This window comes from Barbus barbus (genome assembly GCF_936440315.1).
Source record: "Barbus barbus genome assembly, chromosome: 23".
In the NCBI taxonomy this organism is placed as follows: Eukaryota; Metazoa; Chordata; class Actinopteri; order Cypriniformes; family Cyprinidae; genus Barbus; species Barbus barbus.
The window spans coordinates 23,902,893-23,915,527 of NC_136751.1; the positions used below are offsets into that span (position 1 = coordinate 23,902,893).

The 12,635-nt window shown below is 36.1% G+C and overlaps 1 protein-coding gene across 3 annotated transcripts in view; it reads left to right on the forward strand.

Annotated features, from left to right (window-relative positions):
• LOC306842716 (SLIT-ROBO Rho GTPase-activating protein 1-like) overlaps positions 1 to 12,635 on the forward strand; it is a 97,185-nt gene that overhangs the window by 64,983 nt on the left and 19,567 nt on the right. For 2 of the 3 annotated variants that reach the window (XM_079373736.1, XM_079373738.1), the window contains exons 9-15: positions 3,507 to 3,704; positions 4,115 to 4,199; positions 4,862 to 4,889; positions 6,423 to 6,525; positions 9,631 to 9,691; positions 10,380 to 10,457; positions 10,784 to 10,918. In XM_079373736.1, coding sequence (XP_079229862.1) covers positions 3,507 to 3,704; positions 4,115 to 4,199; positions 4,862 to 4,889; positions 6,423 to 6,525; positions 9,631 to 9,691; positions 10,380 to 10,457; positions 10,784 to 10,918 — 688 coding nt within the window. Of the gene's footprint in view, positions 1 to 3,506; positions 3,705 to 4,114; positions 4,200 to 4,861; positions 4,890 to 6,422; positions 6,526 to 8,267; positions 8,302 to 9,630; positions 9,692 to 10,379; positions 10,458 to 10,783; positions 10,919 to 12,635 lie in introns of all 3 variants that reach the window. The other variant, XM_079373737.1, reaches the window with a different exon arrangement.

Here is a 12,635-nt window from a genome sequence, read left to right on the forward strand (position 1 = left end):
GCGGAAGGATGTGAGGTCAGGGCACTTCCTGGTTTCTCCAGATGGCTTAAAGCATCTTTTGACATCAGACTCAAGGTCTGTAATGAACATGACAGGATACTGGACATAGTGTTGAGTCTTAGTGCAGCTGTTTCCTAGAACCTTCACTGCATTAAATGACAAAAGAAATGACTCGATGAATACATTATTATAGTATAACCGCCATAAACCTTTGTCAGACACAAAGGAAGAACCTGTCTGTCATTTCAAGCTTCCTGCTTCATCCTTTCATTTTTCCTCAGCAGTTATCCAGCTGTCAGCTCTTCTTTTTTCCATTCTTCTTCTCAAGCTCATAATTGAATAATGTAAATAGTGTTTGCTGTAGAGATTAGGGAGAGATTGGAGTTCTTAGAGGAGAAAAGACAGCGTTATCTCTGACTTTCTGTCCCACTCCCTTTATCTTTCTCTGCCGCCCCTTCATGCCTTCTCCAATGGCACTAAACCCCACAAAGGCACTGTACAGTTCTCCGTAGGAAGTGTCTGTTTGTTTTGCAGGAGATAAACCTCTGGGAGGCACATCAAACGCTGGGAGATCTGTGTCCTGCTCCTGCTGCAGCGTGAAGCACTGATCGTCTAATTGCGGCCCTCTCGGCTGACTTTGTACTGATTATCGGGCCCTTCTGTTAGTGCTAATGTTGATTGCCGCAGTGTTACAGATGTGCCAAAATATCATCTTTGTTCAGTGCCATCTTATTACCCCGAGCAGCTTATTCGTCAATCTTATAGATCAAACAGTCAAAAGAATACTGATGTTAATTGATCAGCAAATTGGCGTTTCCAAACGAGAAAAGATTTGGTAACACACATAATACATAATGCCACATCTTTCCATATAAGATACCTAAATTTTTCATATTTGCAAAGACATCAGTAAATCAAAGTTTGGTGGCATTTCTGTCATGAGATGTGGTCTGGCAAGTAGTATGTGGCCGACTAGGCTTGAATGACAAAGTCAAATAAAAAAATGACAAAAGCCAAATATCAAATTAAAAAACGTTTGAGTATATAATGTCTAGTGATCTATATATACAGTATAACATCTACATATACTGTATAATGATCTGTTAAGTATTTTATAATGTAAAAAAAATACTAAAAGTATTATCAATATATACTATATAATATACTATTATTTTGTTAACTTAATGTTTTGGTAATTTTGTTTTGTCATTATTATTATTATTAATTTTTAACTATATAGCTTTTATAAGTTTTAGTTTAGTTTTATATATTATAGTACTTCAACTTAAACTACTGTACATGGAAATGAAATGCAGAGATAAAATATATATTTTTGAATTTATATTAATGAATTAATTCTATAGATTCTATAGAATTTTTTTAATGCTTTTAGTTATAGTTAACGATAATAACGTACAATAATAAATAATTTTTTGATCATTTTATAAGTCGTTCACACGATATACTATTTTAAAATATACACTTTGAACATAAGACTCAGCTAATTTTTTTCTTTTATTATTTGAAGTCTAGTTTATATTTAGCATTCATGTCTTTTAATCACCTGAGGTATAAAAAAACACCCCTGAAGAGCCCAGGCTTTTCGAGCAGTGTTAAAGATACTTTAAAGAAAATCCCTCTTATTTTCTACATCATTTCATTTGGACTGCTTTCATATCCTTGAAACTGAACTCTTCCCTTCCCCCTGCACTCACTTTACCTCTTTGTAACCCGTCTGTCTTTGTTATGGCTCAGCTGAGGTTGACTTTCCCAGAAAACCACATCCTACAAGACAGGTGTGGCATATCATCCATAAATGACATGCTTTCACCAAAACCAGACCACAGACAGTTCAGCGTCACGAGGCGGGTTTAAACCTGTGATCATCTCTCAGTGTTTCAGTCCCTACAATAGGCCGGTGAATCACAAGTAGAGCAGTGACCTGGATCCATACTGTTTTAAGTGTGAGTGCTGGTTCCCATTGACTTGTATGTCATCCTCCATTGATGTGAAGGATGATTCAGCCTAAGCGTCACTATGGGATTAAACTGCCTTAGTTTTATTCCGCGTGACACTGTGTGGTGATACACACTGTAGTTGTGTGACATTGTCTATGTTTGTCTGTATGTATGCTTTGCTGTGTTCTGCAAGATTGTAGTGTTTGTGCAAACAGAAAAATCTGTGTGTGTGAGAAATTTGCTCTTCCGTACTGTGCAGCCTCTTTCAGCAGGTGAACAAATGCTTCCACTGAGCGATTGCACCAGCTTTCAACATCTTTTCCCCATCTTATTATTTTTTTTTTTTACCTCTTGCTTTCTCCTTTTTTGCCATTTTATGTGGTTAAATTATTACATCTTTGAATTATTTTTAGTAATGTATATTAAACTCTTTCTCTTTAAATAAATAATTTATATATCAAACTTTATTTTAATTCACTTTATTTTATTTATTTATTATAATTTTTTATTCTTATTATTTCCAACTGAGAGATTGCACTGACATTCTCCCTTGGTTAAATTATCTTTTAATGATATTAATATATATTAAAAAATTAACTAAATCACACACATAATTTTAATTACATTTTTTAAAAATAATAAAATAAGTAATAAATAAACATTTATATTATTACATTATTATCTAATTTATATTATATATATATATATATATATATATTATACATCATATATTATTTTATCATTATATATAATACGTTTTATTATTATTTATTTATTACTTTTTTCATTATTTTCTCCTTTCAGTATCTTTTCCTCTTCTTTTTTTTATCTCCTTGCCTTCACCTTTTCACCATTTTTTTGTGATTAATTTTTTATGTTTTTATTAGTGCTGTCAGTTGATTAAATATTGTAATTAATTTTTTTAGATATGCTAATTTAATCAAGTTATATCAGTATTTATCAATATTTTCTGAAAAATTAAAATGAAAGAATTGAACACGTCACAAAAATTGGCTTTATATTGTTTGCTTTATTCATGAAAGCTTGTTACTGGTTTGCAGTCCACAGCAATTCACTTTGCGAACACTTTGTCAGTCTCTTCCTCTTGGGATATAGTGGTACAGTTCCAGATATTTAGAACTGTATGCTAATGTTGCATGTCTGACACTGGAAAGTTACAGAAATGAATCCTCAAGGCCATCAAGTGAATGATGGTCCCTTAGGTCATCTTCCGCTCCCCTCGCTATAAATTGATTTCTTTGGTCTGGTGTCTTGCTCAAGGCCTGCTATTAGTCACAGAGCACATGTCAAGCAGGGACGGTCAGAGGATTTTTTTCTTCCTTGTCTTTTGTTCAGTGCTTAATGTGTTTTTCTAGCACTTTTGTTCCTCCTATTATCACTCTTGCACTGACACGCATTCTTATTAATAAATGTTGCAAGACTATCCTAGTACTATGTCGTGTAAGACTGTAAAAATATTATAAAAATGACTGAACTCTTGCATTGACACATGACTGTGACATTCCTACTAAAAATGTCCTGTTTCAGATCAAGAAGACCTCCGAGGCCACTCTCACTACTATCCAGGACATGGTGACCATTGAGGACTATGACGTGTCCGAATGTTTCCATCACAGCCGCTCCACTGAATCGGTCAAGTCCACTGTGTCGGAAACCTACCTCAGCAAGCCGAGCATCGCCAAGAGACGCGCCAACCAACAGGAGACAGAGCAGTTCTATTTTATGGTCAATTTGTATTTTTATTTGTATAGTATTTATATTTGATTAAATCAGTCTCTTTATTTAAATAAATGTCATAGGCATTTAATCAAGCTTCATCTTGATTTACCAAAATTGGTTGGTTTTGATAGATATACATACACACACACACATACACACACGTTTAAATATAATTTGTGTTTTTAATTTACTTATTATTTTATTATTTAATATATATATTTATTATTTATTTTGATGGGAGAAAAAAAATGATCACGTTTCATTGCTCGTAACAAATATATTAATGGCTGGTATATTTTCTCAATTCACTCTCCATTGGCATATGTGGCAAAAAGTGAATTCTGGTGCTGTGCTTTAGTTAACCTACTGTCAAATGTTTTTGGTCTCATGCTGGTCTCAATCATGTCTCTTCACAGAAGTTCCGCGAGTATATGGAGGGCAGCAATCTCATCACTAAACTTCAGGCAAAGCACGATCTACTGAAGAGGACCCTCGGTGATGGTATTGTGTGCTTTTCTTTGTTCCTTCCAACAGAGGGTCAGCACTTTGAACTGAAAACACACAATGATGGAGATAATTTCGAACACATTTGGATCATAATCCTCTTGGCCAGTAGAAACCAACAGGAAGCTGCTCACGACACACACTAGTGCTTATGTGGGCGATGCAACCTCATATTAACCTCATATTAATTAACTGTGATAGTATGGAGGATTATAATTCCCACATCATGTATAAATCTGCTCATCATGTTGCCGCTTCATGTTTTGGAGCCCGGGGCATTTTAGTTTTGTGTTGTGAACTCCGCAGACTCTGCTGTCAGGGGCCGCTGAGTGAACGCTGTGTGGGTGGGATCAAAAAAGCTGTCAGGAACCATGTTCCCTGGCCTAAAATCAACCGTGCCTGTTTTTTTAAAATATTTTTATAGCTAAACGGGTACCTGTAGCTTAAGCATAGAAATGTAGAATTTCTCTTCAAACTGTACTAATGTCCTAAAGGTGTATGTGTGGATGTCCAGTTCCGGACAGATGGCTGGCTGCATGTGCTTTACTGAGCATAAATGAAAGCCTCCCCTGGGCCTCTGAAGAACTCTGTTCTCATTTTCTCTCTCTCTCTCTCTCATTCTCACTCGCTCACTCTCTTACAATCTGTCTCTCACACAGGTTACCGGCCTGAGTATGCAACTACAAGGTAAAAAACATTCTCTGCTCTATTTACTTTGTCTTGTTTGGTATCTTCAGCAGTGCATAAAGTGTCAAATATAATATTAGGATATGTTAAACTTTCTCTCAATGATTGCAAGCAAGATGTGGCATCTATCTGTCTGTCTGTATTTATCTGTTTAATTTTTTTATGTCTGTATCTGTCATTCTATTTATCATTCTATCGATCATTCTATCGTTCTCTGTTGTTCTGTCTGACATTATCTGTCTGTTGTTATATCGTCGGTTCTATCTATTATTTATTCTGTTATTCTATCCATCTGTCACCAGGTACGTTCTTCATTTTTTGTCATTGTATATATCTGTCTGTCTTTATTTCCACCATTCTGTCTTTCATTCTATCAGTCTGTCTGTCAATATATCATTCTATCTGTCTGTTTTGTCATTGTATCTGTCTGTCATTCTATTGTTCTATTTTTCATTTAGTTGTTCTGTCTGTCTTTCTATTGTTCTGTCATTCTTTTTTATCATTCTATCTATCAGTTCTGTTATTCTGTCTATCTGTTGTTCTGTCTATCCATTATTCTGTCCATAATTCATCAGTCAGTTTTTCTGTCATTCTATCATTCTGTTTGTTGTATCATTCTAGCTCTTGTTTTGTCTATCTACCATTATATCTCTCTCATTCTATCTATCTGTAGTTGTATCTATCATTATATCATTCTAGCCATCATTCTACCATTGTACTGTATTTGCCATTCTGTCTTCTGAATCTTCTGTTCTGTCAGTCTATCAGTTTGTCTGCCAATGTATTGTTCTAGCTATCAGTTGTTTTGTCATTCTGTTTATCAGTCTTTCTATTCACGGTTCTGTCTATCATCTGGTATTTATAGATGTACAGATAGAAAAGCACTTATAAGAGAATACACATGAAAGTTAAGAGTACATTCAGCAAAAAGATGAAAACATTAGACCAGATGATCTGCTTAATTCAATATAATTTAACATATATCCACGCAGCAATATTTCCCAGGATTCTTTTCCACAATGATTTGCACTGATAGTGCTCTTTACATTTAACCTCACAGAGAAATCCTATAGGGCACAGTTTGAAAGCATGTGAAGTAAGGGGCAAGTTTACTCTATTCTTATAGACACTGAGGAGTGAACTAACTGATACTGAACTCAGATTTTTAGATATAACCCCATGTGTTCTTCTCTTTAAAACACCAACTGCCCAGGCCAAGCCAAAAGATTTTGTGCTTGGACATCTCTCACACCCCCACACCGCCTGCTGTTCCCAGCAGACCTGCCATTTCCATGGCCTTTGATGTGCGGTGGAAGTGAAGTTTATGAACAGGACATTGGCGTGAGCAGATCACTGAACAAGGCACAATGGGAGCTTACTGCTTACCCCAAATGACCTGAAATCACATGTCCCCAACTTAATTTTATCTCTCAAACTAAGTTGTTCGATACACTGTATATGTGAAGCTCATTAGTAGTGCTTGCTAAAGCTTCTAACACATTCGAGATTAAAAGTGTAAACATCTCTTTATAGGCCTCCCAGTCTTCCTCCTAAACCGTTTGGCACACAGAGGCCCAGGCCACGCTCTGTATTTAACGTTAAGCTGTTTAATGGCAATTTGGAGTCATTTGTTAAGGTACTTAGAGCTTTGGGTGCCGTACTACCTGCACTGAATACCGCCGCTTGAAGCCATAATGATCTACGGCTACTTGCTTCTACTTGACTGATCGTTATGGCTGGGGAAGGGTTTTAAACAGAGCAGAAACGGAGGTGTGTGTGGGTGTGTGTACACACAAAGCGAGATGACGGAGATAAAGTGAGCTTTAGGCATCAGCATTCACAAAGATGCCTCAGGGCAGCATGAAAGCCTCTTAAAGGGATAGTTCACCTAAAAATATAAAAATCTCTGTCTTGTGGTGTTATGAATGTGATTTATTCTCTTCTGTGGAACACAACAGAATGTTCACAAAGCTTTTTTCCATACAATGAAAGTGAATACTGAAGACAGATGCTGTAAAATGTGCCTTAAAAGTTTATTTGAAAGTTTTGTGTGAGAAACGGAATAAAATGTAAGTTTAAATATGGCAAATTACACCGTTATGAGACAAGAGAATCAATGCTTTTTGCCTTCATTGAAAGAGATTGTTCACCCAAAAATTAAATTTACCCCATTATTTACTCACCCTCAAGCCATCCTAGGTGTATATGACTTTCTTCTTTCGGACTAATACAAAATGAGTTATATTAAATAAATATCCTGGCTCTTCCAAGCCTTATAATGGCAGTGAATGGGGGTTGAGTTTTTGAAGTCCAAAAAAGTGCATTCATCTTTAATAAAGTATACTCCCACATGGCTTCAGGGGGAGCTTACAGTACGCCCACATCCTATGTCATCCGCTGGAAGGCCACTCTCTCGTGAATGTGTGTACGACAGTTAGCCAAAGCTAGAGATTGTTTATTGTTTATTTGGATCCCCATTAGCTTCCACAAAGTGGTTGCTAGTCCTCCTTGGGTCCACAAATCAATCCAAGACAAACAGTCTTAAAAGAAAAAAATACAAAAGGCCTTTATTAACCCCCGGAGCCATGTGGAGCACTTTTTATGATGGATGGATGCACTTTTTTGGGCTTCAAAATCTTGACCCCATTCGCTGCCATTATAAAGCTTTGAAGAGCCAGGGCTTTTTTTATATATATATAACTCCAATTGTATTTGTCTGAAAGAAGAAAGTTATATACACCTAGGGTGGCTTGAGGGTGAGTAAATCATTTGGTAATTAAAATTTTTGGGTGAACTATCCCATTAACGCTTTGATTTTTAGCATATAAAGACTTAAATTTCTGTCAGTTGTTGTATGTCTTCACTATTCTTTAAATAAATAGTACAAGTCATGTTGACCACTTTTATGGTACTGTTTTGGTCATATTTGGAGTTCATCACCATCTGACTATATTCACTTTTGATGTATAGAGAAGGCAAACATGTTTATTTATTAATTTTTCTGTGTTCCATGGAAAAATGAAAGTCAATAAGATTTAGTACAACATAAGTTGTAAATGTAAATGATGCTGATTTTTGTATTTTTGATGAACTAACCTTTTTTAATACCTGTAATTTAAGTTTCATTGAAAAATTTATGGAACTTGAAGAATGTTATTGGATAATAGGATTCAGTGTTGTCAGCACACCCCCTCTTTTTCTCTCTGTGAGGCTGGAGCTAATGGTGTCATTGGAAGACTAATAATGATTTTGTAGGCTGTTGTTGGTGGCTTGTAGTGCTGAGACCAAATAACCTGGGGATCGCCTCTTTCTCTCTGTTTTCCTGCTCTCTCGTTCTCTGGCTCTCTGTCCTCTCATTCTGCTGTCCTTCTCTCATAGTCGTGGACGACGGAACTCACACACAAGACACCAGGTACAGAAACAGTCGGCTTGTCCTAATTAGCTCATTGCTGCATGTCTTTCTAAGCTTCCAGTAGTTCAACTTCCAGTGACCTTTGCTTAATCCTAAGGAGGTGTGAACCATGTACAGTGGTGCCCTAATGTCTGAGACTGCACAGATTCTAGGTTTTCTATTTAAAACTGGGTACGAGAAAACTAAGAAAACTTGAATATGAAATATTTAGAAAAAAATATTTTTAAATATTTTTCAACTTTTGAGTCAAATTGTTATAACAATATAATTTGTAAGGAAATATTTTGTATTAAATTATAAATATGCAAAATAGAAGCATTTTCACTAGTGATCTCAGACTTTTGGACCCCAAAGTATGTGTCCATATGCTTGACAAGAGTTCATTCTTTTTGGCTCCAGTGACCCTAATGCACACAATTATGATTTATTTAATTTAACGGAGAGATTATCCCACAAATTCAATAACATTTTACAATTAGTACTCATAATAATAATAATAATAATAAATTTCACACTAGAATTTTATAGTGCTTTACACAGGCCAAAAAGTAATTTGTCCAAGATTTTATTAAATATTAAACGTATTAATATTAAAATTTGAATACAACAATGAATATGTAAAAAAAGGAAATAAGTGGTTATTTAAAAAAACTAAACTAATTATTGGATTATTATATTACATTTTTCATATAAAGTAAAATTCTGCACAATAAAATGCAGAGATTTTCAGCATTCCTTGTCTTTTCCATCTATGTTTCAATTATGATTTATGAATTTGTATCCATGTTAATAATTAAACATGTTTGCGGCAGTACATTTTGTATTCACCATATTGCTGATCATAGCTGGGAAATGTAGCGCCTGTGAGGTCTGCCTCTGTTCCTGGCACTCTCACAGTGTTCAGACTTGGCACATTCCCTGGGTTAAAAGCAGATAACATTATTTTTAAAAGCTTGTAAGAGCGAGCGCTGCCAAACACTGAACAAACAGCTCTAACCCCACACAACAGGCAGCCCGGACGCCACGATCACATAGCAGGATTCACTAAAGCATTTCAGTTTTTCCACAGTGGCACTGGCTTCATTCATGTTCAAGAACCATGTTAGCACGCAGATCTAAGTTGTCATTTTATTTCCTGTCTGAGACAGGATAAGGCACAGAATCTTAGGTGTGCACTTTAAAAAGGGTCTGTAAGGCTCAAGAAGGATTATCTTCTCATCTCCGACATGAATGATACATGGTGTGTGGGATATTTTCAGTTGATTTTAGAGCTAGACTGATTGTTTAGCAAGCATCCTGATTTATTGCCAATGTTTGTCTTGTTTTAAGGACTCTGGACAAGCAATACCAAGAGTTGTTGAGAGCTGTATTCGATTCATCAACCTGTATGGTAAGTCATATTGTCACGGCTTTGCAACTCAAACCATAAAATACCCATAACTTCTTAAAAACAGCCCATTATTGTTACCATATTGTAAGCCTACAGATGAAGTTAACAGTTATGCTATTGACTTCAAACTTGTCTAATCCAATTGCTACCTGTCCTCTCATTGGTTAGCTGAAGTTTGGTACTTATTTAGAGTGAAGGGTAGGTCCCATTTTTGCGTGGCCTTTCCGAATCCGTCCCATCCCAGTGTAGGCCATGCACAGACTTGTTTTAGATCTATTTTAATGTCAGAGGATGTTCAGTCCAAAAAGGTCTTTATCATATGTCTGTATAAACTATTGTAGATCCTGTGTGTCTATTGTAAGCTCTGAAAGTTGTCTGTGTGTGGCCGTCTTACTGGAACTATAGAGACGTTTTTAATTAATCTTTTCTGACCCTCAGCCAAGCTTTCCATTAAAAGCTAATCCGGACTGACGGATGTTTTTGTGAAAGTTGATTGCACTCTCTCTCCTTCATTCATTATTTTTAATTAGAAAAAGGGAACTTTTCAAAAGCACAGGGCTTAGCTTTTGGGGTTGGGATTTGTCTGTGGGTTACTATGGACCGGCTTTTATTTCCAGTGGATTTAAATGGACACTGGAAGACGTCTTATTTAAGCAGTTATTTCACAGTTTCTCTCTCTAATTTTAAGGCCTTCAGCATCAAGGAATATTCCGAGTGTCTGGATCTCAAGTTGAAGTCAATGATATCAAGAACTCTTTTGAGAGAGGTAGGTGTGTGTGTGGTAACAGAGTTCAGGTTTCTGAAATAGCTCCAAAAGCGCTGTCGCTGCTGAATAATAATGAATCTCTTATGTCTTCAATGAGTCATAGGAGTCATGAACCTAAGTTCACATGATTTAAGGATATTTCCTTCCTTGGAAAAACATCTACATGTCTTGACATTTTTCTTTTTATTTATATAGATCCACATCAGCATTTCTTGAATCTCAAGATAAACCAAAATAGTTTATTAGAAGTTTTCAGTTCTTTGTGTGTACAAATATTTTAAATATAAATATTTTGTTCAGCATATTTGGCACGTTATGTCTTTTAGGTAATGATCCCCTGACAGATGAAGAGAATAACCATGATATAAACTCTGTTGCGGGAGTTTTGAAACTCTACTTTCGAGGTTTGGAGAACCCTCTGTTTCCAAAGGAAAGATTCAGTGATCTCATCTCTTGTATCAGTAAGTGCCTCATTTTTCTTTTTTTTTTAAACGTTCTATTGACCTGCAGCTGTAAATCTGTCATTGATTCTCAGTGTGAATTAACAGTGCTTTGAACTGTTATCGTGCGCTCTCACATAAAGAGATCTCAGTCATTTGCCCCCAACAGTGGGACAGTGACTTTCTTCACTGTATGACAAGACGTCCAGCGCCTCAGGCTAACGCTAACAGCATTACGCACACTCCATTACAGCACAGTGTGTGTTCCACCATGGCATGACACATTAGGGCTTCAGCTGGTCCTTCAACTGGTATGAATGCAACTTTGTGTGACTTTGAAAGAGTTCAGAAAGTGTGCTTTATCATGATCATAGATGAGGCTACACTGAACTGAATGAATTAATGCAGTATGACACCAAGATGCTCAGTCGTTTCTGTTGGGTTATTGGGATATTTGTGATCTGCAACTCGGAATAAGGTGGAACAATGGATGGTTGATTTAACATTTTTTATAAAAAATATGACCATACAGTAAATGAGTTATGAAAATATGAACATACATTAAATGAGTCATAAATTGTACATTATATAAATAAAATATACACGTAAGAAGTATAAAATTATTAAATTGTACTATTTTATGTTATATAAGAAAATATTACAAACATATTTACAGAATCTTCTTCAGAAAAATCCTTCAGGTCCCACAAATTCTTTGGTTTTCCAGCATTTTTGTGTATTTGAACCATTTCCAAGAATGACTGTATAAGTTTGAGATCCATCTTTTCACACTGAGGACAACTGAGGGACCCATATGCAACTATTACAGAAGGTTCAAACTCTCACTGATGCTCCAGAAGGAAAAGCAATGCATTAGAGCCGGGGGGTGAAAACTTTTGAACAGAATGGAATTGTGTAAAAAAAATTTATTTTGCCTAAATATCATATTTTTTTCATTTAGTACTGCTCAGAGGGTACAGAAGATAGTTACATATTTCCCAGAAGACAAAATAAGTTAAACTTACCCTGATCTTTAAATTCAAGTTTATACTCTTCAAGTTTAAACTTCAGATGGTTTAATGCCATTAGCATTTTCATACCTGGATACATTTGCTTTGACGTTTTACCTGCCATGTAGAAAAATTATTTTGATTTGCAAAAACGTTTTTGGTATAAAAATATCACTTGTAGCTTTACATGACAGGCATTTCTAAATATTTGGCCACATATCAAGATAATCTAGCCACAGAGTTCGCTAGATGAAGGGCCCGTGAGCTTGGATGTGTGGGTTTTGTATGTCTGTGCGTGTGGAGGAATGTCAAGGCGTGTGTTCATACATACCTGACCAACGTGCGGCCCTTTGCCTGTGACATTCTGTAGAGTGTGACTAATGGGGATTCCCTGCTGTTTACATTTACACACGACTAACCCCTTCCCAGCATACCACACACTCCCTCCAACACACGGCCTTTCCTGTTCTTTGTCCACGGCAGCTCTATATTTAGACTGTCAGAGTTGTGCGTTCACTGCACTGTAGGAGATTACTTTGAGTTGTGTTTCTGTAGACATGTGCCTTGTCTGTGGTGAGGCTTGACAATGTCTTTAAATTGCTTCTCTTGCTCAGGATCCGTGTTGGAAACCCAGTTTCATGCTCAAGTAAGACGAATAACATGAGTAGCATATTCCCAAAAGCCCAGATCTTTTTTAATGGTGACATGGCTATTTTAAGCCTCTATCA